General features: G+C 45.0%; 1 protein-coding gene across 5 annotated transcripts in view; it reads right to left on the reverse strand.

Annotated features, from left to right (window-relative positions):
• Positions 1 to 27705, reverse strand: part of SMYD4 (SET and MYND domain containing 4) — a 50042-nt gene that overhangs the window by 6203 nt on the left and 16134 nt on the right. For 4 of the 5 annotated variants that reach the window (XM_054459757.2, XM_054459755.2, XM_063655721.1 and 1 more), the window contains exons 3-7: positions 25357 to 25501; positions 18156 to 18245; positions 13758 to 14925; positions 618 to 800; positions 2 to 165 (exon numbers count right to left, since the gene is read on the reverse strand). In XM_054459757.2, coding sequence (XP_054315732.1) covers positions 2 to 165; positions 618 to 800; positions 13758 to 14925; positions 18156 to 18245; positions 25357 to 25501 — 1750 coding nt within the window. The remainder of the gene's footprint in view (position 1; positions 166 to 617; positions 801 to 13757; positions 14926 to 18155; positions 18246 to 25356; positions 25502 to 27705) is intronic. The other variant, XM_054459760.2, reaches the window with a different exon arrangement.

Consider the following 27705-nt stretch of genomic DNA (forward strand, 5'->3'; position numbering starts at 1 on the left):
CCTGCATGGGCGCTCCACAACTGTTGCAACAGAATGCTTCCCACCTGGGCTCTGCAGCCATCCTGTGTGCCTCAGTTTGACAAGCTGGACAGGCGCAGTCAAAGAAATACTGAGACCTCAGCTTCTGCTGCCTTTCGGCAACCCCCATCCGGCTCTTGTGAGGCCCTGGAAGGAGATCACCCTCAGCCAATATTGAAAGCAAGAGAGAGTCAAACACTACTTAAAAACCTTCAGCTTAGCAGAGGGTCTGGACAATTACTTATCATGTGACAGCTAACCTTTACTCAAATATTTGTGGAACTGGATACTAAAATAAGCTTCCAAGTTGCTGAGACAGGAAGAAAGATAAGCCAAGAAGTTGTTCCTAGCCCATTTTCAGAATAGGAAGTTTATAGTGATTAAACAGCGAGACATAGTTTAGCCGCAATAGGGCCCTAGTACGAAGGCCCTTCCTTCCTTCCTTCCTCCCTTCCTTGTTTTTGGCCTAAGTGTTCACTGCCTCTTCCAGGAAGCAGACAGTAGACAGGTGAAGTCACATGCCTGGTGGCTTGCTGACTTGCGTCCCCCTGTCCTTTTGTCGGAGAAGGGCAGGACGGCAGTGTGGAGGGATGGCTCACCATAGCAGTGGAGAATCTCTTGCCCCTTTCTAATCCGCTGTGATGCCTGGATGGTGGCGACAGTGCTAATGAAGGACATGCTGGTGTTGGGGCTACAGGAGTGGTTCAGGAGGCTGACAACAGGGAAGATGCCTGTGGCAAGGCGCACCTGCCTGCTATCGGTAACGATGCTCCCTTTAGATCCTGAAAGGGCAAGAGGAAAGAAGGAAAAAGGTGTCAGGACATGAGCCCCGGCCTCGCCCTCTATTCCTCAGAAGATGAGCTGGGCAGCTAGGCCTGCAGCCCGTGTGAGTCATGGCTCCACAGCCAGATCCAATATAAATCAGATGGAACATGACTCACGGCAAGCTCCGGTCCCCGGGAAGCAAAGTGGATGAACGCACACAAAGTCCACTGGAGTCCTGGAACCTAACGACTGTGTCTCTACACCACGAAATAGCCACAGATAAGAACTTATAAAAAAAGTAATTAAAAAGGGATGATGAGTAGGGAGCGTTCTAGATGGTTTCATAATGTTCTCACATAGAAACCAGAGCCCCTGTTGAGGTGACTTCCTAAAGACTTTCAGAGCCCAAGGGCTTTTGTTTATCTGGTCTTTGGTTGGTTAACAGAACAAGCGACCTAGTTACTACCCCAAACTATATATTTAAGCAGGCCAGGCACCAGGGCTCCTGCCTGAAATCCCGAGGCTCGGGCAGAAGAATTGCTTGAGCCCAGGAGTTCAAGGCCAGCCTGGACAACACAGCTAGATCTGGTCTCTAAAAAAAAAAAAATTAAAAAAATTAGCCAGCTGTGGTGGTGCACACCTGTAGTCCCAGCTACTCAGGAGGCTGAGGTGGGAGGATCAGCTGAGCCCTAGAGTGCGAGGCTGCAGTGAGCCAGGATCGCACCACTGCACTCTAGCCTGGGTGACAGAGCAGACCCTGTCTGAAGAAAAATAAACAAAAATTTAAAAAAAGTTTTACTGTAATTGTAACATTTCTTTATTATTATTTTTTCTTTTTTGGTCTTTTCAGGCCCATAGTTTACTTTAAAATTTTGTTCATTTTGGCCGGGCGCAGTGGGTCACGCCTGTAATCCCAGCACTTTGGGAGGCCGAGGCGGGCGGATCACAAGGGCAGGAGATCGAGACCATCCTGACTAACACGGTGAAACCCTGTCTCTACTAAAAACACAAAAAATCAGCAGGGTGTGGTGGTACATGCCTGTAGTTCCAGCTACTCGGGAGGCTGAGGCAGGAGAATCGCTTGAACCCGTGAGGCGGAGGTTGCAGTGAGCCAAGATCGCACCACTGCACTCCAGCCTGGACGACAAGAGTGAGACCCCGTCTCCCAAAAAAAAAAAAAAAAAAAAAAAAAAAAATTTGTTCATTTCAGAAAAGAAAACATGGTGGATAACTAGCATTTTAAAAATCCACCTGTAACATTTCACTTAGCCAGAGGCTCTACCTGTGCTGGTTTTTGTCAAAGCCATCTGTCCTAGGAGTATGTACAGTAAAGATAACCTTGGGCATACAGAAACGCTTAAATTATGTTCAGTAGCCTCAGTTTAAGCATGAGGCAAATTGTGTTTCCAACAAAACAGGTTGGAAGATAAAAGATACCAGTATTTAAAAGGAAACATTCAGTTTTCTGGAAAACTGGAAAAAACCATCAAATGATTGTGATATCACTGAATATAGGCCAGGAATCTCAAAAAAAACACTCACCAGGCTGGGCATGGTGGCTCATGCCTGTAATCCCAGCACTTTGGGAGGCTGAGGCGGGCGGATCACCTGAGGTCAGAAGTTCGAGAGTAGCCTGGCCAAAATGGCAAAACCCTGTCTCTACTAAAAACACAAAAATTAGCTGGGCATGGTGGCATGTGCCTGTAGTCCCAGCTACTCGGGAGGCTGAGGTACGAGAATTGCTTGAATCCAGGAGGCGGAGGTTGCAGTGAGCCAAGATCACACTGCTGCACTCCAGCCTGGGTGACAGAGCAAAACTGTGTCTCGCAAAACAAAAAAAAGCAAATTCACCAAAGAAATAGTCTAGGTACAAATGTAATGGATAAAGAAAATATTAGGAACCATCACGTGAAAATGTTTTATAGGCCAGGCACAGAGGCTCAAGCCTGTAATCCCAGCACTTTGGGAGGCCGAGGCGGGTGGATCACTTGAGGTTAGGAGTTCAAGACCAGCTTGGCCAACATGGTGAACCCTCGTCTCTACTAAAAATATAAAAACTTAGCTGAGCGTGGTGGCGTGCACCAGTAATCCCTGCTACTCGGGAGGCTGACGCAGGAGAATCGCTTGAAACTGGGAGGCAAAGGTTGCAGTGAGCCGAGATCGTACCACTGCACTCCAGCCTGAGTGACAGAGTGAGACTCTGTCTCCAAGAAAAAAAAAAAAAAAAAAAGTTTTATAAAGGAAAACACTGAATACAGGAATAATGTTGTCAATTTTACTATCTGTTGCTAAGGAAAACAAGAATAGAACAAGTAAATACATTTCACAGGGAATCCAAATGACTCAATTCTAGTTAATAATTCTACAAATTGTATTAAAATCCTTCATCAGAGCTCCTCCTAAGTGCTTGTCCCATTCCCACCTTCTGGTATATGTGCTAATGAGCAGTGAAAACGCTAAAATAGGCAGGTGGCAGGAAGGAGCCGTCCAGGGCATGAACAATTTGTAGTCTGAATAATCAGCCTCTGCATAATTAAAAGTGGACTTGCATTGCCAACTACTGATAACTGGCAATCTATATTAGAACCGTTGCTAAAATTTTCCAGAAAAGAATGATCACACTACAGTGAGTAATGTCAGCTTTGTGAATTATTTATAGATTACCCTCTGACAGAAGTAGGCCCAGGAACCGTGTGGGTATTTATGTCAGAGTTGAATAGCTCTCTAATTATTTCTAAAAAATTAAGTATTGATTTTTAAAAATTACTCAGTATTTTGCATTAATCATCTATTAGTAGAGATAATAGAAAGTGAGAATATGTATGTACTTCATCAACCGAATTTAATCTGTGACATTTTGTATTAAAATAAAGAGGGAGTGATTCTATACCAAAAGGGTACCTTGCTAATATCCCTAGTGCGTTTCTTTTTATTTATTTTTGAGACGTAGTCTCGCTCTGTTGCCTAGGCTGGAACGCAGTGGCATGATCTCGTCTCACTGCAATCTCCGCCTCCTGCGTTCAAGCGATTCTCCTGCCTCAGCCTCCTGAGTAGCTGGGATTACAGGCACCCACCACCACACTCAGCTAATTTTTGTATTTTTAGTAGAGACGGGTTTCAGCATGTTAGTCAGGCTGGTCTCGAACTCCTGACCTCGTGATCCACCCACCTTGGCCTCCCAAAGTGCTGGCCAAGCCATGGCCATCCCTAGTGCATTTAAACTGGGATTCAAGTAAAGAAAAAAGATTCATGCCGGGCGCGGTGGCTCACGTCTGTAATCCCAGCACTTTGGGAGGCCCAGGCGGGTGGATCATGAGGTCAGGAGATCGAGACCATCCTGGCTAACACGGTGAAACCCCGTCTCTACTAAAAATACAAAAAAATTAGCTGGGCATGGTGGTGGGCGCCTGTAGTCCCAGCTACTCGGGAGGCTGAGGCAGGAGAATGGAGTGAACCCGGGAGGTGGAGTTTGCATTGAGCCAAGATGGCGCCACTGCACTCCAGCCTGGGCGACGGAACCCTGTCTCAAAGAAAAAAAAAAAAAAAAAAAAAAGATAGATTCCTTCATTGCTGAAGAGTGAAAGCAATGGGCAGTGAATTGATGGGAAGTGACAGGACAGAGAACCCCAATAAAACCTTGTCAGGACAGGAATCCCGATAGATCCTAAATGTGCCATTCCCACTGAGACAGAACCACATGTGTCACGGTCTAGAAAATCTTCAGTGGCCAGTTCTGTCCCTTGAGATAAGCCCTAGTGAGAGGTTTCTGGGGAATTTTGATTAAATAGGATTTATGCAAAGATAATAACATACATTTTCATAGGTTTTTGTCAAAGTCTATCCTAGTTAACACTTTAATCCTAGGATACTAATGAAACAGCTGCTAATGAAACTCAATGAGAACACTAAATTGGGAGGCGTTGGAACCCCAAAGAAATAATAAAAAGGGATATAACAAGATTAGAAATATGAGCAGACTAAAACAAAATGAGATGAAATTTAAAAATGAAAGTGAACCTTGCTGGTGGGCGTGTCAGTGGAACTTTCCTGGAGGGCACTTTCGCAAGCTGTATCAAGTGCCTTAAAAATGTTCATAGAAAAGTACTCTTATCATTTGAGTTATCTTTATTATTAAAAAAACTAACTGAGGCCGGGCACAGTGGCTCACACCTGTAATCCCAGCACTTTGGGAGGCAGAGGTGGGAGGATCGCTTGAGCCCAGGAGTTTGAGGTTACAGTGAGCTACGATCGCCCCACTGCACTCCAGCCTAAGTGACAGAGTGAGACCCTGTCTCAAAAACAAACAAAAAACCACTAATTGAAATTACAAAAGGAATATGTGGTAGTCAGAAAAAAATTTAAAAATTGAACATTACAGAGAAAATGACAGTCGCTTGTAATGCCATCAGGCAGATATAACATGTTGTCTTTAAATCCTAACCTAAAATGCAATTTTTTCTTTTTTTGAGACGGGGTCTCACTCTGTCGCCCAGGCTGGAGTGAGTGCACGCGCGTGATCTTGGCTCGGTGCAAGCTCTGCCTCCCGGGTTCACACCATTCTCCTGCCTCAGCCTCCAGAGTAGCTGGGACTACAGGCACCCGCAACCACACCCGGCTAATTTTGTGTATTTTTAGTAGAGACGGGGTTTCACCGTGTTAGCCAGGATGGTCTCGATCTCCTGACCTCGTGATTCGCCCACTTCGGCCTCCTAAAGTGCTGGGATTACAGGCGTGAGCCACCACGCCCGGCCTCAAATGCATTTTAGAATTAAAAATACAGGTCGGGCGTGGTGGCTCACCCCTCTAATCCCAGCACTTTGGGAGGCCGAGGCAGGAGGATCACTTGAGCTCAGGAGTGTGAGACCAGCCGGGGCAATGTGGCAAAACCCTGTCTCTACAAAAAATAGAAAAGTTAGCCCGGTGTGGTGGTGCACACCTGAGCTCAGCTACTTGGGTGCCTGAGGAGGGAGGATCACTTGAACCCTGGAGGTCGAGGCTTCGGTGAGCTGAGATCATGCCACTGCACTCCAGCCTGGGCAACAGACAGAGACCGTCTCAAAAAACAAAAACAAAACCAATAAAACAACTCTGCTGCTGTGACAGGCCAACAAGGGTATCTGGTTTTAATTACTAGAGAGAGGTTAGAGAGTGACCGTTTTTATTTATCACTATCTACTTCGATACAGTGCTTGCTCACGTGTGCTTTTAACAGCTGTACTGAGATAGAATCCATCTACCGTAAAATTCACTTAAGTGTACAATTCAGTGCTTTTTTGGGGGGAAATTTACATGACTGGGCAAACATTACCACAACCCGGCTTTAGATTTTCATCATTATGCATGTTTTTATTTTTATCTTGCTATTTTTTAGACAGGGTCTCACTCTGTTGCAATGGGGTGATCTCAGCTCACTGCGGCCTCGTCTTCCTGGGCCCAAGCCGTTGTTCCACCTCAGACTCCCGGGTAGCTGCGACCACAAGCGCGCACCACCATGCTCAGCTAATTTTTGTATTTTTGTAGACACAGAGTTTAGCCATGTTGCCCTGGGTGGTCTCTAACTCCTGGGCTCAAGTAATCCTCCCACCTCAGCCTTCCAAAGTGCTGGGATTACAGGTGTGAGCCACTGTGCCTGGCCGCTATGCATATTTTTAAAAGTTGATTTTAAGAGCTGTATAGTTGCTAGAGATATTCCCTCATTTTGTCCATTTACATCTTAATTTTTGTTTATGAGATTTTTTTGGGGGGATTGTTAAAACAATGACAATTTCATTTGTTCACAACTCTGTACCCCAGCAGTTTTGGCTCAGCTCAGTTGAATATTTTTTTTTTTTTCTGCTGGTTTTGCCTGGGGCTGACTCACATGACTGCATTCCTGGGGCACGTGGTCTTTTATCCTCAAGGAAGCCAGCTCAGGCTTGTTCACAGGGCTAGGCTATCACTCCAAGACAGTGACAGTGGAGGCAATTAAGGCTTACACTCAAAAGTTACATAAGGTCACTTCTGTCTATGGGTCAAAGCAAGTTACAGAGCTAGCCCAGATTCAAGGGGAAGGGAAAAAATCTCCACTTCTTGACAAGAGAAGCAGCAATGTCAAGCTGCAAAGAGGCAACTTATAGGGATGGGAGAAACTGTGGTCATGTTTGCTACCAGCCTTCCCCAGAGGCTCTGAGGTTTATCCAGTCTCATCATGCCCGTGATGACACTGAGATACACAGAGGTTCAGGAGATTAGCTCTTCTGCCTCTCAGCGCAGTGTTTTTTTTTGAGAGGAAGTTTCGCTCTTGTTGCCCAGGCTGGTGTACAGTGGTGCGATCTCAGCTCACTGCAACCTCCACCTCCCAGATTCAAGCGATTCTCCTGCCTTGGCCTTCTGAGTGGCTGGGACTACAGGCGTCCACCACCACGCCTGGCTAATTTTCTTTTTTTTTTTTTTTTTTTTTGATATGGAGTCTCGCTCTGTCACTCAGGCTGGAGTACAGTGGTGCAATCTCGGCTCACTGCAGCCTCTGCCTCCCGGGTTCACGCCAGTCTCCTGCCTCAGCTTCCCAAGTAGCTGGGACTACAGGCACCCACCAACACATCAGGCTATTTTTTTTTTTTTTTTTTGTATTTTTAGTAGTGATGGGGTTTCACCCTGTTAGCCAGGATGGACACGATCTCCTGACCTCGTGATCCGCCCGCCTCAGCCTCCCAAAGTGCTGGGATTACAGGCGTGAGCCACCGCACCCAGCCATCCTTTATCTTCCTAACCAATTATGGTGTTCTTCATATTTGGTACCTAAGTGGTTAAATCTAGCTATCTTTTAATTACCTAAATTTGATATTCTATAGTATTTTAAAAAGCCTCTCCCACCCTGACTACATAAATGTTCACTTACCTTTAACTAGATAATTGATGGTTTAACTCTTTAATATTTAAATTGTTAATGATTTGGAAAAGACTCTAATCCTTTTGGGGGGGCTGTCATCAGTTTCCAGTTGTTTTTCATTTTGTAGCTTTAATGCTGGTATGAAATCTGACAGTACCAAGACCTTTCAGTTCTCTTTTTTTTTTTTTTTTTAAAAAAAGGCTATTCTCACCCATTTATTCAAGATGAATTTAGAACGTTGTCAAGTTCCCAGAAAAACTCAACTGTGATTCTGTTTGAAATGGTATGAAACTGATTAGGTTAATGCAGGAAACTCAAAGTTTTCAGTCTTTCCATTAAGAACATAGCATGTCTGTGTGGTTACCGAGGCCGTCTTTCATATCCCTCCAAATTAAAATACCTTTGCCTTTCTGGGAGAAACTCTTCTTGGTTATGTATTATTATTCCTTCAATAAACTGCTAGATGTGATACCGCAGTGGTTTATCCAGGGTTTCTACATCTACATTCACAAGTGAGACTGGTCTCTAGCTTTTATCACCAGCTTTCTAAAATGACTGGGAGAGTTCTAGGTTACCCCACAGGCTGGAGCAGTTTACACAGTACAGAAATGGGCTGTTCTCTGTTTGTTGTTGTTCCCAGTGGTGGGGTCTTGCTATGTTGCCCAGGCTGGTCTCAAACTCCAGGGCTCAAGTGTTTCTCCTGCCTCAGCCCTTCCTCCCTTCCTCCCTTTCTCTCTTTCCTTCTTTCTTTCTATGTATCTATCTATGTATCTATGTATCTATGTATCTATGTATCTATCTATCTATCTATCTATCTATCTATCTATCTATCTAATCTATCTATCTATCGAGACTTGCTCTGTCGCCCAGGCTGGAGTGCAGCAGCACGATCTCAGCTCACTACAACCTCTACCTTCCAGGTTCAAGCAATTCTCATCCCGTGTAGCTGGGATTACAGGCACCTGCCATCACGCACGGCTAATTTTTGTATTTTTAGTAGAGACGGGTTTCACCATGTTGGCCAGGCTGGTCTCAAACTCCTGACCTCAGGTGATCCACCTGCCTCAGCCTCCCAAAGTGTTGGGATTACAGGCGTGTGCCACCATGCCCAGCTAATTTTTAGAATTTTTTGTAGAGATGGGCTCTTGCTGTGTTGCCCAGACTGGTCTCCAACTCCTGGGCTCAAGCAATTCTCCCACCTTAGCCTCCCAAAGTGCTGGGACTGTAGGCGTGAGTCACTGTGCTTGGCTTTCATCTGTTCTTGAGAAATGTTTTTTTCTTTTTTGAATTATGGTTAAATATGTTCCTTAAATTTTTAAAGAATTCACATGGAAACAAAAGGATCTGGCTTATTTTTATGGAAATATTTCGCATAACTTGACCCTTCTATAATTACTGGTTTTTTGAAGTGTTTTCCTCCTTCTGGGACAATTTAGGCCACTTTTTTTTCTTTTTTTTAAAATTATTATTATTATTTTTAACAGGCAGGGTCTCATTATGTTGCCCAGGCTGGTCTCAAGCTCCTGGACTCATGCAATTCTCTCACTTCGGTCTTCCAAAGTGGTAGGATTACAGGAGTGAGCCCCCATGCCTGGCTCATTTTTTTTTTTTTAAATTTAATCCCAAGAGGGGATCTTGCTCTGACACCCAGGCTGGGGTCCAGCGGCATGGTCATAGCTCACTGCAGCCTTGAACTCGGGCTCAAGCCATCCTCCCGAGCCAACCTCCTGAGTAGCTGGGACTACAGGTGCATACCACCATGACTGGCCTTTTTATTTTACATTTTGTAGAGATGGGGGTCTCTCTCTGTTGCCCAGACTGATCTCAAACTTGTAGCTTCAAGCGGTCCTCCTTCCTCAATTCCTAAACTATTGGGATTACAGGTGTGAGCCACAGTGCCTGGCTTTTTTTTTTTTTTTTTATGAGACGGAGTCTTGCTCTGTCGCCCAGGCAGGATTGCAGTGGCACAATGTCGGCTCACTGCAACCTCTGCTTTCCGGGTTCAAGCGATTCTCCTGCCTCAGCCTCCCGAGTAGCTGGGACTACAGGCGCCCGCCACCACGTCTGGCTAATTTTTGTATTTTTAGTAGAGACGGGGTTTCACCATGTTGCCCAGAGTGGTCTTGAACTCCTGACCTCAGGTGATCCACCTGCCTTAGCCTCCCAAAGTGCTGGGATGACAGGCGTGAGCCACTGTGCCTGGCCTGTGAGCTGTTTTTTTTTTTTTTTTTTTTTTTTTTTTTTTAAGTATTTTCCTCTAGAACTATGGGAAAGTTATACAATCATTTTAAAATTTAATAGTATAGTGGTACCACTGTGTGAATAAGTGTTTTTAATGTTAAAAAATCAGAAAAGTTCAAAGAAGAAAGTAGCAATCACCTGTATTTCCACTTTCAGAATTAATCACTGTTAAGATTTTGGTATTTTTGATTCTATTGTTTCTTCTATGTATATATTTTTAAAACATTACATAAACAATAAATTATGCATAAAACATTAGAACCTCATAGATAAAGCCGATGTCTCCAAACCGCTTTCCATGACCCCAAGTAGCCAGTATTACGCTATGTATCTATTCTTCCAGTTTTTATTAGCCACAGAATAAGCATGTATTTTTCTTTTTTTCTTTTTGAGACAGGGTCTCTCTCTGTTGCCCAGGCTCTAGTGCAGTGGCGCAACTCATGTCTCACTGAAGCCTCGAACTCCTAGGCTCAAGCAATCCTCCTGCCTCAGCTTCCCAAGTAGCTGGGACCACAGGCACATGCCACCATGCCTGGCTATTTTTTTTTTTTTTTTTGTAGAGATGGGTCTTGCTGTGTTGCCCAGGATGGTCTCAAATTCCTGGACTCAAGCAATCCGCCCACCTCAGCCTCCCAAAGTGCTGAGATTAAAGGTGTGAGCCACTGCTGCTGGCTTCAGGTATTCTTTTTTTTTTTTTTTGAGATGGAGTCTCCCTCTGTCACCAGGCTGGAGTGCAGTGGCGCGATCTCAGCTCACTGCAACCCCCACCTCCCAGGTTCAAGCAATTCTCCTGCCTCAGCCTCCCGAGTAGCTACAACTACAGGCGCCCGCTGCCATGCCCAGCTAATTTTTGTATTTTTAGTAGAGATGGGATTTCACCACATTGGCCAGGATGGTCTTGATCTCTTGACCTCAAGATCCACCCGCCTTGCCTCCCAAAGTGCTGGGATAATAGGTATGAGCCACCGCGCCTGGCCCTATTAAGTATTTTAAAGGCAAGATATAGAATCAAGAGTTGGTAACTTTCTGCCATTTAATTGGGAAGTCCCATATATTTTTATGTTCAGAAAAACAGAACAAAATAAGTATATTAAAAAATGCAAGTGAATGCACCCAAAGGAAAACCTAATTCTGGAAAAACACTCAGCAGCTATATTTTAGACGGTAGCAAAGGCTCAAAGAAGCAAAGGAGGGCAGAGGAAAACACAGGCTAACTTGAAATGTGATTTAGTAGTATCATGGGACCAGGCCAGTCCTATTTTTAGATGTTCCACAAGCTTCAGGATGGGGAAGAGAATCTTGGCCAAAACATGTCTACTGAGATACCATATAACTTGCCTGCTGAATTAAAATTAAACATAAACATGCACACCAAAATAGGCTGACAAATTCTAGATGACCTAATGTGAGAAGATCAAATGAGCTAAGCATGTAGAGTTTAGTGAAGCCACATTTAATATTCATCTGTCTATAAAAACTCGGTTTAGCTAACACCTGGTTTCCTCCCTCTCAAGAGAGTTAATTGAAAAAATTAAGAAAAGTATAATGAACGGATTGAGTCAAAAAACATTTTCTGCTAAAATGAAGATAATAAAATAGAAAGACTGCAAATGCCACTTTTCTAATAATAGTTGTATCTGCTGTCAGTACAGTCACACTGGAGATGTCAAGCTGGATCATGACTCTCAGCACATCCAACCTTCCCATCTATCTTAAGTAGTGTTATCTATAGGCTCCAGTTCAGGAAAGCAGGGCTGAGCCAGCTCGTCTGTGTTTAGAGGTGGCCCCTTGAGGTTTGGCCACCTGATCAAAGGACAGGCACTATATAGGCTGGCAGCTTCTGCTGCAGTGTGGGGTGGAAGGCTGCGCTGGGCTGGGTTCCTCTCTTGGAAATTTAGAAGAGTGGGAAATATTTATTAATTGGAAAGAGAAGACAGAGAGTAGCTGAGTGAGTTAAGGGTCTGATACCTGGCTGGGCGCGGTGGCTCACGCCTGTAATCCCAGCACTTTGGGAGGCCGAGGTGGGTGGATCACCTGAGGTCAGGAGTTCGAGACCAGCCTGGCCAACATGGTAAAACCCCATCTCTACTAAAAATACAAAAATTAGCTGGGCGTGGTAGTGCACGCCTGTAATCCCAGCTACTCGGGAGGCTGGGGCAGGAGAATCGCTTGAACCTGGCAGATGGAGGTTGCAGTGAGCCGAGATTGCGCCACTGCACTCCAGCCTGGGTGACAGGGCAACACTCCATCTCAGAAAAAAAAAGAAAAAAAAAGACTGATACCTTACCCAACTACTGGGCCTCTTCTTTCTGCAGTCTGGTTTGACTATTATTTCTGCCCTTCCTAAGGAGAAACTATATAGCTTTCTCTGGAATCTTGTGCATGTATTTTTTTTTTTTCTTGAGACAGGGTTTCACCCAGGCTAGAGTGCAGCGGTGTGATCATGGCTCACTGCAACCTCCTGGGCTGAAGTGATTCTCCTGCCTCAGCCTTCTGGGTTCAAGCGATTCTCCTGCCTCAGCCTCCCAAGTAGCTGGGATTACAGGCGCACACCACTGTACCCGGCTAATTTTTGTATTTTGTCATGTTGCCCAGGCTAGTTTCGAACTCTGGAGCTCAAGTAAGTGATTTGGCCCACCCTGGCCTCCCAAAGTGCTGGGATTACAGGCGTGAGCCACTGCATCAGGCCTTTTGTGTATGTACCTTATAAGAAACTTGCTATTACTATTTATTTAAGACAGTTTTCCTTCATAACCAAAAAAATTCGGGTTGAGTGCAGTGGTTCACACCTGTAATCCCAGCACTTGGGGAGGCTGAGGCGGGAGGATTGCTTGAGCCCAGGAGTTCAAGACCAGCCTGGGCCACATAGCAAATCCTCATCTCTATTAAAAAAATTTAAAAAGGCTGGGTGCAGTAGCTCATGCCTGTAATCTCAGCACTTTGGGAGGCCAAAGCAGGTGGATCACCTGAAGCCAGGAGTTCAAGTCCCACCTGGCCAACATGGCAAAACCCCGTCTCTACTAACAACACAAAAAAAATTAGCCAGGTGTGGTGGCACGTGCCTGTAATCTCAGCTACTTGGGAGGCTGAACACAAGAATCATTTGAACCTGGTAGGCGGAGGCTGCAGTGAGCCGAGACTGCGCCACTGCACTCCAGCCTGAGAGAGAGCAAGACTCCGTCTCAAAAAAAAAAAAAATTTTTTTTTTCAGCAATATGGACTTTTTAAAGAATTTTAAAAGAATTTTTACAAACATAGCTTTACACAACTCTGTAAAGTTAGCTGGGATAAAATTACCCATTTTACAGATGAGAAACTGAGGCAGAACGGAATCATATATTTTTCTTTTTTGAGACGGAGTCTCGCTCTGTCGCCAGGCAGGAGTGCAGTGGCATGATCTCAGCTCACTGCAACCTCTGCCTCCCAGGTTCAGGTGATTCTCCTGTCTTAGCCTCCCGAGTAGCTGGGACTACAGGCGTGCACCACCATGCCCAGCTAATTTTTTTATTTTTATTTTTAGTAGAGATGGGGTTTCACCATGTTGGCCAGGATGGTCTTGATCTCTGGACCTTGTGATCTGCCCACCTCGGCCTCCCAAAGTGCTGGGATTATAGGAGTGGGCCACCGCGCCTGGCGGGATCAAATAATTTAAGGTTATATAGCTTCTTAATGGCACTGACAATAAACAAGACAGCTTAGTGATCCCATTAGCTCACTGATTTGTTTGAATCCTATTTTCCTTTGGAATTCTTTCTTCTCAAACACCTGCTCCATCAAGAACAATACTGAAAAGCAGGAACATCAGGTTCCCTCTTACCTGTGTGTTGTACGGTGGTCATCCCCTGAGCGTCAGTTTCCCCCTTACCTGTGTGTTGTATGGTGGTCATTGCCTGAGCATTACACTGAAGCTGTAACATGTGTCTCAGCATTGCCACTCCCCAAATAGTCACGTCAGGACACAACTCAGGTGTCACTGCTGCTTGAAGCTGAGAGGAATTCACACTCCTCTCAGTTGGGATGGCCTGGAAACTGGCTGCTTCTAGCTGTCTGCACAGTGCAGAAACACAGAGAGCACAGAGGAATTTGTGCTCTGGGCTATGGTTTTCAGTGTGGGGCAAAAGGTTGAAGACAGCATTATAATTATTTTCATACTTCCCATTAATATCGCATCCAGGAATTGGGGTCTCAATGATGTTGCCACTTTTCTCACTCTCCCCTAGGCCATAATTAAGTGTCTTGACCTGATTGTTGCTTTCAGGTAAACAGATGTCCTTGTTACTAATCTTATCACAAACCTTCGTTATGATTTTGCGAACATCCTCAAATCCCACCAAAAGAGTCAACCTCAGGGCAATGTGGCAAAAGACACCCAGTGTGAGAAGCAGCCCCCCCAGAGGACATTCTGTCCTGTGGTAGAGCTCCCAGGCCTGCTGCAAACACTCCTGGCTGCAATACTTGGCATAACTGCATCCGTCACACGGAACTGTGGCCAAAGTGTGCTTCAAACATCGGTGACAATAGAGGTCCCCATTGGTGACTCTGGTGTCCCATTTGCTGTCTAGGCCGTGATGCGGTGGTGGCAGTTCTCCTGGGTTGAGAACACTCACAAAAGCATCCTCCTTCACCAGGAGCTCTCCTGGGAGAATATCTTTTGTGGCAACGAGATAGCGACCTTTTAAAGGATCTATGCATAAGCCAACGGATGACGAGGCACTGGAAAGTTGTTCATTCTCCTCCCTTAGCGCTGCATCCTCAAGGGTTTTGGCCAGAGCTGCTGGGAAGGTTTCTGTGAGTTTGTCCTTTTCTTGTACCTTCATTTTCAGATGATGGAGGTTTCTCTGCAGAGTCTGAGGGCGGACATTGGCTAGGGTTGGTGTGGCTGTGAAGTTCCTTTCAAGATCACTGATGGTCTGGCTTGCCTCCTGCAGTCTCCCCAGGGCCACCAGACATTCTGCTTTACGTAACATGATCTTGGGTTGCAACCTTTCTGGATACCCATGCGTCTGTGCTCTGTTAATGTCTTTAAGACATGTCTGAAAACAGAAGGAAAATCCCACAATGACCCTTGGTCCCTATTCTTCAATGTTTACTGAAAACGTTTCCAAAAATCTACAGGAAAGTTAAGGATTATTAAAAATGGAACAATTACAACCATATGCTTATTTAAATCATATAGTTCTGTGTGATCCTTTGAGTGACTAGCAATACTTGTTGAGGATATTGTTACGCTTAATGTTTTTGGATTAAATATTTTTTCTTTTTCTTTTTTTTTTTTTGAGATGGAGTCTCGCTCTGTCGCCCAGGCTGGATTGCAGTGGTGCGACCTTGGCTCACTGCAAGCTCCACCTCCCAGGTTCACGCCATTCTCCTGCCTCAGCCTCCCGAGTAGCTGGGACTACAGGCACCCGCCACCACGCCCAGCTAATTTTTTTTGTATTTTTAGTAGAGATGGGGTTTCACCATGTTAGCCAGTATGGTTTCGATCTCCTGACCTCGTGATCCACCCACCTCAGCCTCCCAAAGTACTGGGAACACAGGCGTGAGCCACTGCGCCCAGCCCCTGGATTAAATATTTCTATTTTTTAAGGAAAAAGAAGTCTTATGAGTAGAAGAATTATAGTATGGTGACTAACAGGCAGGCTTTGGAAAAAAAAAAAAAAAAAAAAAGAGGCAGGCTTTGAGTCCAAGCAGACCTGCATTCAAATACACTCTGCTGGCCCAGCGTGGTGGCTCATGCCTGTAACCCCAGCACTTTAGGAGGCCGAGGCGAGTGGATCACGACGTCAGGTGATCGAGACCATCCTGGCTAACGTGGTGAAACCCCATCTCTACTAAAAACACAAAAAATTAGCTGGGTTTGGTGGCATGTGCCTGTAGTCCCAGCTACTCAGCAGGCTGAGGCAGAAGAATCGCTTGAACCGCGGAGGCTGAGGTTGCAGTGAGCCGAGATCATGCCACTGAACTCCAGCCTGGGTGACAGAGCAAGACCCTGTCTCAAAAACAAACAAACAAACAAAAAACCAAATACAGTCTGCCTCTTACTAGCCACATGACCTTGTTCAATCGACTTAATTTCTCAGTGTCATAATTTTATCTAAAAAACAGGGATAATAATATCTCCCAGTGTTGTTTTAAGGATAAAAGGAAATAATATATCTAACATGCCAAAAGGAGCACCTGGAACACAGTATGTGCTCAATAAATGATAATCATTATTATAAGAAGGAAAACATTTGGGCATGGTGGCTCACGCCTGTAATCCCAGCATTATGGGAGACCGAGGTGGGCGGATCACTTGAGTCCAGGAGTTCAAGACTAACCTGGACAACACAGATGAGACCCTGGGCTCTATGAAAAAATTAAAAAATTAGCCAGGCCTGGTGGCACACACCTGTAGTCCTAGCTACTCAAGAGACTAAAGCGGGAAGATTGCTTGAGCCCAGGAGTTTGAGGTTACAGTTAGCTATGATCGAGTCACTGCACTTCAGCCTGGGTAACAGAGACCCTGTCTCAAAAAAAATAAAAAAATTAACAAAAAAAAAAAAAAAAAAGGGAAAACAGAAACAATCAATATAGAAAAGTTATAAAGGGTCCAATGTATTGCAAGTTCTTCTTCCTAATCATTGGCCTCAGTAGTCCAGGACTTTCTTGTTTAGGGTCTAGAGTTAGATTCCTGCTTTTCTCTTTTAGTCTGAAGTGCAGTAAGTGGGGACTTCTTACTATTCCAATAGTTCTGAACTCTAGGGTATACTTTGAATTTTTGTAGAATGCTGAAACAGATGTATCAAAATGGCATTTTAGAGCTTGTCCTTAGACCTCTCTAATACAAATTCCAGATGCCTCAGAGGTATCCTCCTAAAACATTAATCCAATTTTGGTCACTTTCTGTTTTAAAAACTCCACTGACATGGCCGGGAGCAGTGGCTCACGCCTGTAATCCCAGCACTTTGGGAGGCCGAGGCGGGAGGATCACAAGGTCAGGAGTTTGAGACCAGTTTGACCAACATGGTGAAACGCCATCTCTACCAAAAATACAAAAATTAGCCAGGCATGGTGGTGCATGCCTGTAGTCCCAGCTACTCAGAAGCTGAGGCAGGAGAATCGTTGAACCCGGGAGGTGGAGGTTGCAGCGAGCAGAGATCACGCCACTGCACTGCAGCCTGGGCAACAGAGCGAGACAGTGTCTCAAAAAAACAAAACAATACAAAACAAAAACTCCACTGACACAGTCCTCGACTTTTTCTCTGTTGCCACAATTAGGGGATGAGAAGAATGTCATTCACAGAAAGCTGACCCCACAGGCAGACAAGGGCTGTTCAAGGTAGGTTTTCCTTTTGCACTCACGACACTTATGAAGGCTGAGCTATATTACTAGAGGGATAATCTTAAACATACTCTACTTATTTAAAGCAGCAAACAGTATACTTTGCAAACACTTGGAACCTTAAGTAGGTCACCTGTGATCAGTGAAATGACTCAGGAGAAAGAGCAAGTTCAGTTAGATTTTTTTTTTTTTTTTTTTTTGAGACAGAGTCTTGCTCTGTTGTCAGGCTGGAGTGCAGTGGTGCGATCTGGGCTCACTGCAACCTCTGCTTCCTGGGTTCAAGTGATACTCCTGCCTCAGCCTCCCAAGTAGCTGTGACTACAGGCGCCTGCCACCATGCCCAGTTCATTTTTTGTATTTTTAGTAGAGATGCGGTTTCATCATTTTGGCCAGGATAGTCCGGATGGTCTTGAACTCCAGACCTCGTGATCCGCCCTCCTCAGCCTCCCAAAGTGCTGCGATTACAGGCGTGAGCCACTGTGCCTGGCCTAGTACATTTTTTTGAGATAGAGTCTCACTCTGTCACCCAGGCTGGAGTGCAGTGGCGCAATCTCGGCTCACTGTAACCTCTACCTCCTGAGTTCAAGCGATTCTCCTGCCTCAGCCTCCTGAGTAGCTGGAACTACAGATGCATGCCGCTACACCCGGCTAATTTTTATCCCTGTATTTTTAGTAGAGACAGGGTTTCACCGTGTTGGCCAGACTGGTCTTGAACTCTTGACCTCAGGTGATCCGCCTGCCTGGACCTCCCAAAGTGCTGAGATTACAGGCATGAGCGCCCGGCCCGACTTTAGGTAGATATTAATGTGCTTCCAATTCAACCAATAGCAGCATGACCTGATTTTAGTGTTCTATGGAAGAAGCAGAGATGAAGGTCTAAGTCCTCCAGTAAAAGCCCTCCGGATCCTCTCCACTCACACCAGGTATCCTGATACTCACCTCATACTCACCCAGGTGGAAGAGGGCTGCCGAGCGGTTAGCATAACACAGTGACATGTCCTCAGTGTTAGGCCTTGAATGTGACACTCCCTGCAAAACAATGAACTGGTTAAAAGTATAAATGGAAACCAGCATCTCTGAAGAACATTTTTCAGATATTCTGGGCTCTAGTACTGAAGACTGTGTGAAACTGGGAAAGTTACTGAACCTCTTTGTGCTTCAGCTTATCTTTTAACTACCTGAGAGCAAAGCTGTGAAGAGCAAGTGAGGACATCAGTATTAAAAGCACTTTGTCAGATACAGCTTCAACCACAAACAATACTGAAGGTGGATAAAAAACTGAGGGACATACCTGCAAGCATAATATCCTACATCCTGAATATAACAAAGGGTGGGTGGCACAAATAGAAATTCACCAAAGAAAAAACAAATGATTAATTCACATATGGATAGCCAAATAGATGAAAATGAACGCAAAAAAGGGATACTAGGCTGGGCGCAGTGGCTCACGTCTGTAATTCCAGCACTTTGGGAGGCTAAGGCAGGTGGATCACTTGAGGTCAGGAGTTCGAGACCAGCCTAACCAACATGGCAAAACCCTGTCTCTACTAAAAATACAAAAAAATAGCAGGGCATGGTAATGTGCATCTGTAATCCCAGCTACTTGGGAGGCTGACGCATGAGAATGGCTTGAACCTGGGAGGCGGAGATTGCAGTGAGCTGAGATAGTGCCTGAGTGACAGAGTTAGACTGTCACAAACAAACAAACAAAAAAGAATACTTTTTTCTACCATCAAATTGGCAAGGATTAATAATAACCATAAATATGGTACTCAAGTAAATGTAGGAAAGATGGTGATTATTCAATAAAAGTATTGGGATAAGACCGGGCATGGTGGCTCATGCCTGTAATCCCAGCACTTTGGGAGGTCGAGGCAGGTGGATCACTTGAGGTCAGGAGTTTGAGACCTGCCTGGCTAACACGGCAAAACCCCATCTCTACTAAAAATACAAAAATTAGCCGGGCGTGGTGGCGCACACCTGTAATCCCAGTTACTCGGGTGGGTGAGGCAGGAGAATTGCTTGAACTCAGGAGGCAGAGGTTGCAGGGAGCTGAGATCATACCACTGCACTCCAGTCCGGGCAGCAGAGTGAGACTCTGTCTCAAAAAAATAAATAAATTATATATATATATATATATATATGTATGTATAAGTAGGTAGACACTGAGCAAAATAAAGTGATAAATCTTTCATTGGATAAATTCCAAATACATCAAAATCTTTTTTTTTTTTTTTTTTTTTTTTTGAGACGGAGTCTCACTCTGTCGCCCAGGCTGGAGTGCAGTGGCGTGATCTCGGCTCACTGCAACCTCCGACTCCCGGGTTCACGCCATTCTCCTGCCTCAGCCTCCTGAGTAGCTGGGACCACAGGCGCCCGCCACCACGCCTGGCTAATTTTTTGTATTTTTTAGTAGACATGGGGTTTCACCGTGTTAGCCAGGATGGTCTCCATCTTCTGATCTCGTGATCTGCTTGCCTCGGCCTCCCAACAAATACATGAAATTCTTTAATGTAAAAACAAAACTACAGAAGGGCTGAAAGAACTGTAGGAAGCATGTAAAGTATTGCTGGACGAATCCCTAACTCTGACACAAAACCCGGAAGTTATCAAAGGTTAATAAACTCGATTGCCTGAAAATAAAAACTATCTTCACACCGAAAACCAATAAAAGCAGAAGGCAAACACTGAACTGGAAAAAATATCTGCAATTCATACTATAGGCAAAGAGCTAATTTCTTTACTTTGTCAAGATTTCCTACAGATCACTAAGATGACAACCAATAAATCAGTAGGAAAATAGGCAACGATATGGATAATTCTCACAGGAAATAAAAATGGCTCTTAAATATGTGAAAAAAATGCTCAGCCTCATACAATCAATAAAATGCAGATTACAACTGTACAGAAATGCCATTTTTTTACCTATCAGGCAAAGCAAAATAAAATTGATGGTACACAAAGTTGGTCAAGAAGCGGGATGATGAGCATCCTCATCATGCTGTTAGTGAGGGTGTACACTGGTTTCATAATTATGGAGGGCAATTTAGCAATATATGTCCAAATTCTATATGCATGTATATCTTATATACATACAAAATATCCATTGACCCGGCAATTCCTCTTCTAGGAATTAATCCTACAGATACAATCATTTATCCTACAGTTATATATGAAAAATGACACACATGCAAGGGTTTTTTTCTTTTTTTTAGACAGAGTCTCTCGTTGTCATCCAGGCTGGAGTACAGTGGGGCGATCTCAGCTCACTGCAACCTCCGCCTCCCGGGTTCAAGTGATTCCCCAGCCTCAGCCTCCCAAGTAGCTAGGGTTACAGGCACACGGCACCATACTCAGCTTATTTTTGTATTTTTAGTAGAGACAGGGTTTCACCACGTTGGCAAGGCTGGTCTTGAACTGCTGACCTCAGGTGATCCACCCGTCTCGGTCTCCCAAAGTGCTGGGATTACAGGTGTGAGCCACTGCGCCCGGCCCTGTGCAAAGTTTCTCATCATAGACTTGTTTGAAATAGCAAAAGATAAGAAACAAGCATCGATCCACAGGACATTGGTTGCATAAATTGATACATCCATTTAATGGAATGCCATGTAGCCATAATAAAGAATGAGGACGCTCTTTTTTTTTTTTTGAGACAGAGTTATGCTCTTTTGCCCAGGCTGGAGTGAAGTGGCGTGTTCTTGGCTCACTAAAACTTCCACGCACCACCCCCCCGGCACCCCCCACACTGGCAACCCTGCACCAGGGTTCAAGCTATTCTCCTGTCTCAGCCTCCCGAGTAGCTGGGATTATAGGCGCATGCCTCACCACGCCCAGCTAATTTTTCTACTTTTAGTAGAGACAGGGTTTCACCCTGTTGGCCAGGCTGGTCTTCAGCTCCTGACCTCAGGTGATCCACCTGCCTTGGCCTTCCAAAGTGCTAGGATTACAGGTGTGAGCTACTGCACCCAGCCTGAGGACGCTCTTCATGTACTGAAATGGAATGATCTTTAAATTATTACTGTTAAGTGGAAAAGGCATGGTGCTGAACAATATGTGCAGAATGTTACTGATGTAAAAACACGGTGTGTGTGCAGGAGTGGAAGGCTGTATTTACACACGCCTGGAGTATGCTCTGGAAATATACTCAACAGTGCTAGTTTATGGGAACAGAAAATCACGTGGTCAGGGGACAGGAGAGGCAGATGACACTGTACACTCTTGCACTTTTAAAATCTACGTGAACAGATTCTCTACTCACAAATAAATCGATATAATAATAAAACCGTAATCATCACAACCAGTACTGCTTGGGATATGGAGAAATTAATATTCCCATACTCTGCCAGAGGGGATGTTAACTAGTTCTTTCCTGGAGAACAATTCAGCATCAAGTACCAAAGGCATTAAAAAATACATTCCTTCTACCCCAGCAATTACCCTTCTAGGAATTTATGCTAAGCAAGCAATCAGATATATACAAATATTTACATAGAAAGATGCTCATTGCAGTGTTATGATCCCAAACAATTTGCCAACATTAGGAGATGTGAAATCAAGTACGGTTTTTTCTCTGTCATGGAACACTAAGCCAGCCGTAAAGAATCATGTTCCAGTGGAAAATTTAATAACATGAGAAAATGGACACAATCAATTGTCGAGGGAAAAAAGCAGGTCACAAAACAGAAAGTGCAGCATTATCCCAATTTTGTAAAAGAAAAACGTATTTTCGGAGGAAAAAGTCTGGCTGGATGGATGTAAGCAAAAATGTTAACAGTGCCTATCACTGGTTATGAGATTTTTTTTACTCTTTATGCTTCTCTGTACTTTCCGAAGTAAACATATATTACTTTTACAATCAGACAAAAACAACAAATATTTTTAAAAAGAAAGAAAATGGCAGCTTTCTAGAAAATTGCAGAGTACCATAATCACCAACATACTGGCTTCATGAAACAGGAAGGCTCATCTCCCTCCACATTCAGAGCAAACCTTAACTTTTTCTCTGGCTTCAGTTTTTATTTTCCCTGTTTTCCTTGAAGAACTTCCCATGTGATCACATTTATAATGCACATATGTAAAGTTGAAGAGATTAGCTCTGAAAAAAGAACTATTAAGCCATTTATCACTGGATCATTACACCTAATGGACTTTAATCCCTCAGCAACCACTAAAGCTTACATTATTTAGCTAAATACTTTATTATAACACTACAAAGCAGGGATTTTATCAGCTGTAGAAGCTGCTGTTGTAGCTGTGATCATTTTTGGAAAATTAATCCCAAACTTCAAGCACGTTCAAGCATAAACCTGTTAAAGATTCAGAGTAGGATGTACACCCTTCAAATGAAAAACAAATTTTGTTTTTAACAGAGACAGGGCCTCGCTGTGTTGCCTAGGCCTGTCTTCAACTCCTGGGCTCAGGCGATCCTCCCGCCTCGGTCTCCCAAAGTGTTGGAATTACACGAGGGAGCCACTGTGCCCAGCCTACCCTTCAAATTTAAACTTATTCCTTTAATATCCAAGGTCACAGAACTGGTGCAAGAGATTGACATATTCCTGCTTTAAGCCCATATAAGTCTCTTAAAAGCTACGGAAGTAAGTTGCTCAGGGGATCTTGTTCCAGTTCTTACTATGAAAGCAGGACAATAAGAGTCATTTATACATTATTATTGTTGTCATTATTATTGTTATTATTATTATTTTGAGACAGAGTCTTGCTCTGTCGCCCAGGCTGGAGCGCAGTGGCGCGATCTCGGCTCACTGCAACCTCCGCCTCCCAGGTTCAAGCAGTTCTCCTGCCTCAGCCTCCTGAGTAGCTGAGATTACAGGTGCCCACCACCACGCACAGCTAATTTTTTTGTATTTTTAGTAGAGATGGGGTTTCACCACGTTGGTCAGGCTGGTCTCAAACCCCTGACCTCGTGATCCACCCGCCTCGGCCTCCCAAAGTGCTGGGATTATAGGCGTGAGCCACCACGCCCGGCCTATTATTATTTTTTTGAGACGGAGTCTCACTCTGTCGCCCAGGCTGGAGTGCAGTGGCGCGATCTTGGCTCACTGCAAGCTCCGCCTCCTGGGTTCACGCCATTCTCCTGCCTCAGCCTCCTGAGTAAGTGGGACTACAGGCACCCGCCACCATGCCCGGCTAATTTTTTGTATTTTTAGTAGAGATGGGGTTTCACCATGTTAGCCAGGACGGTCTCGATCTCCTGATCTGCCCACCTTGGCCTCCCAAAGTGCTGGGATTACAGGTGTGAACCACTGCGCCCGGCCCATTTATACGTTATTTTATAGATGGGGTCTTGCTATGTTGCCTAGGCTGGTCTTGAACTCCTGGGCTTAAGCAATCCTCCTGCCTCAGCTTCCCAAAAGGCTGGGATGACAAGTGTGAGTCACTGTGCCCGGCCAAGAGTAATAGATGACTAATTCTATCAAGCTAACAGTCTCATCAGACATTCAGACAAAAATGGCATGCAGTTCAACAAGGGCTGACAGATATGGGCAAGGCAGGCGAGGGGCCCATAAGCTTACTGCTACAAGGTATCGGAAGGAATATGGAAATAGAAGTTTCTTGAAGAAATTCAGAACATATAAGTTACTTTTTTTTTTTTTTTGAGGCAGGGTCTCACTCTGTCACCCATGCTAGTGCAGTGGCACGATCACAGCCCACTGAAGCCTGGAACTCCCGGGCTCAGTGACCCTCCTGCCTCAGCCTCCTGAGTAGCTGGGACTGATATGGGAGGGGGGCAGAAAAGTGCTGTGTAGAGAAAGGCGGGTCCCTGGCTAGGGCTTCACCCTTGGGCCTGTGTCCACCGACCTAGGTGAGGACAAGCACTCCCGCCTTCGCGCCCAAATGTTGCATTTTCCAAGACCACCCTGGTCTGCCACGCCCCTAGCCTGGGCTTATAAAAACGCAAGACCCTAGCAGGCAGACATATAAGCAGCTGGATGTTGTCAGGAGTATGCCGGCGGAAGAGCAGCCGACAGGCATCGGCATGCCATCGACCAGTGCAGAACGACACAGACTTTGGCCAGAGCAGCTGGAAAACAGTTGGGCCTCTGAGTGGCCTGACTCCAGGGGAAAACCATCTCCCTTCTGGCTCCCAACCTGCTGAGAGCTACTTCTACTCAATAAAACCTTGCGCTCATTCTCCAAGCCCACGCGTGATCCGATTCTTCCAGTACACCAAGTCAAGAACCCGGGATACAGGAAGCCCTCTGTCCTTGCGACAAGGTAGAGAGTCTAACTGAGCTGGTTAACACAAGCCGCGTACAGACAGCAAACTAAAAGAGCACCCTGTAACACACGCCCACTGGGGCTTCAACTGTAAACATTCATCCCTAGACACTGCCCTGGGGTCGGAGCCCCACAGCCTGCCCATCTATATGCTCCCCTAGAGGTTTGAGTAGCAGGGCACTGAAGAAGCGAGCCACACCTCCATCGCACGCCCTGCGGGAACAAGGGAACTTTTTCCGTTTCAGGACCACAGATGCATGCCACCACTAGTCAGGCTAATTAAAAAAAATTTTTTGTGTGTGGAGAAGGGGTCTCCCTATATTGTCCAGGCTGGTCTTGAACTCCTGGCCTCAAGTGATCCTCCCGACTCAGCCTCCCAAAGTGCTGGGATTATGGGTGTGAATCACTGCGCTGGGCCTATAAACTACCTTTTGTTTTAGACTATAACCACAGCAGAATTCCGCCAGGTTTCTTTTTCAAATCCATTCAATAAATTATAGACAAAGATAACACTAGCTATAAAATGGAGCAATATGGCTCTATCTCCTGAAGAAATACACAGTTAAATTGCTGAGCTGGGCAGGGCATGGTGGCTCATGCCTGTAATCCCAGCACTTTGGGAGGCTGAGGCGGGCGGAACACCTGAGGTCAGGAGTTTGAGACCAGCCTGGCCAACATGGCGAAAACCCATCTCTAGCAAAAATACAAAAATTAGCTGGGCGTGATGCCGCATGCCTGTAATCCCACCTACTCAGGAGACTAAGGTGGGAGGATCGCTTGAACCCGGGAGGCGAATGTTGCAGTGAGCTGAGATCACACCACTGCACTCCAGCCTGGGCAACAGAGAAAGATTCTGTCTCAGAGAAAAATAAATAATAAATTGCTTGAGCTGGGAGTGTTTTACCTTAGAGTACAGCACTGCAGCTCCTGTGTAATCTTTCTCCTGAAATTTTTTGTTTCCTTCTTCTCTGTAGAAAAGGGGAGCATCCAAGTCCTTTCCCACCAAGTAACCTTTAGAAAGTCTTTTTAGAAACAGCTCATCCTCAGGTCTGCATGAAGAAAGGAGGAAACAAAATAAGCAGAAATGTGTTATTTCAAGGAAAGCTCCAAACCATTGCCCTCAAAACAAGAAAGTGGGCCCGCAAAACATTTCACACACGAGGATATGTATATTGTGCAATGTGATTAGAGGAAAGAAATCTCAATAGTCTCAGAGACACAGGGACCAGAATTTTTTGAGACAGGGTCTCACTCTGTCACCCAGGCTGGAGTGCAGTGGTGCCATCTCCACTCACTGCAGCCTCGACTTTCCAGGCTCAGATGATTCTCCCACCTCAGCCTCCTGAGTAGCTGGCACTAATTGGGAGGATGTGTGCCACCAGGCCTGGTTAATGTTTGTACTTTTTGTAGAGGTGGGGTTTTGCCATGTTGCCCAGGCTGGTCTTGAACTCCTGGGCTCAAATGATCAGCAGAATTTCTTTTTTTTTTTTTTGAGATGGAGTCTCACTGTCACCCAGGCTGGAGTGCAGTATCATGATCTCGGCTTGCTGCAACCTCCGCCTCCCTGGTTCAAGTGATTCTCCTGCCTCAGCCTCCTGAGTAGGTGGGATTACAGGCGCCCATTACCAGGCCCAGCTAATTTTTGTATTTTTAGTAGAGAAAGCATTTCACCATGTTAGCCAGGCTGGTCTTGAACTCCTGACCTCAAATGGTCCACCTGCCTCAGCCTCCCAAAGTGCTGGGAATACAGGTGTGAGCCACCGCACCTGGCCAGAATTTCTATTTAGAGGACTGAAGGCTAATTTTTTTATTCTTTATCTTGTAATTATTGGCCAATGAACCATCCCTCGGATCATACATCATAAAGATTTTTTTTTTTTTTTTGAGACAGAGTTTTGCTCTGTCACCCAGGCTGGAGTGCAGTGGTGCAATCTCAGCTCACTGCAAACTCTGTCTCCTGGGTTCAAGTGATTCTCCTACCTCAGCCTCCCGAGTAGCGGGGATTACATGCATGCACCACCATGCTCAGCTAATTTTTGTATTTTCAGTACAGGCAGGGTTTCACCATTTTGGCCAGGTTTGTTTTGAACTCCTGACCTCAAGTGATCCGCCTGCCTGGGCCTCCCAAAGTGTTGGGATTACAGGCATGAGCTACTGGGCCCAGCCAGGATGTTGAGTCTGGAGAATGAGATTAATATATGGTGTCTTTTGAATCAAGGAGTATTCTCCACTTCAACTGCGGAAAATACTTGAGTGGCTGACAGAAGAGAAGAGACATAATGAGAATCAATCATAAAGTAAATGTAGTAAAACGTTAACACTTGTGAAATTTGGAAGACTTCACCAATTCTTTGTACTTTTTTTTTTTTGGAGACAGAGTCTCACTTTGTCACCCAGGCTGTAGCACAGCAGTGGCACGATCTCGGCTCACTGCAACCTCTGCCTCCTGGGTTCTTGTGCCTCCGCCTCGGGAGTAGCTAGGAGTGTGAGCCACCACGCCCAGCTAATTTTTTGTATATTTAGTAGAGATGGGGTCTCATCGTGTCGCCCAAGCTGGTCTTGAACTTCTGAGTTCAGGCAATCTGCCCACTTTGGCCTCCCAAAGTGCTAGGATCACAGGTGTGAACCACTGTGCCCAGCCTGATTGTATTATTTTTGCGAGTAAGTCTGAAATTATTTCAAACTAAAAAGTTTAAGAAATAAATATATAAATGCTCTACATAATAAAATTAATAAAGCTGAGCTAATACATAGAGACATACACACATACTAACAAAACATATACTATTTTCCAATAAAAAGAAATAATATAGAATAACCTAGACTATTCTCTTTGCCAATAAAAAGAAATAATATAGAATAACCTAGACTATTCTCTTTGACTATAATGCCATAAAGTAAAATACGAATAACAAAAGTAGAAACACAAATGACATGGAAACTAAAAATTCACTTAAGTAACTCTTGAATTAAAGAAGAAATCACAGAGCTGCAGAATGGCCAGGTGCGGTGGCTCACGCCTGTAATTCCAGCACTTTCGGAGGCCAAAGAGGGAAGATTGCCTGAGCTCAGGAGTAGGCTAGCCTGGGCAACATGGGAAGACCCTGTCTCTACAAAAAATACAAAAATTAGCTGGGTGTGGTGGCATATGCCTGTAGTCCCAGCTACTTGGGAGGCTGAGGTGGGAGGACTGCCTGAGCCCAGGAGGTTGAGGCTGCAGTGAGCCATGATGGCCCCGCTGCATTCAAGCCTG

Source organism: Pongo pygmaeus, chromosome 19, assembly GCF_028885625.2.
Source record: "Pongo pygmaeus isolate AG05252 chromosome 19, NHGRI_mPonPyg2-v2.0_pri, whole genome shotgun sequence".
NCBI lineage: Eukaryota > Metazoa > Chordata > Mammalia > Primates > Hominidae > Pongo > Pongo pygmaeus.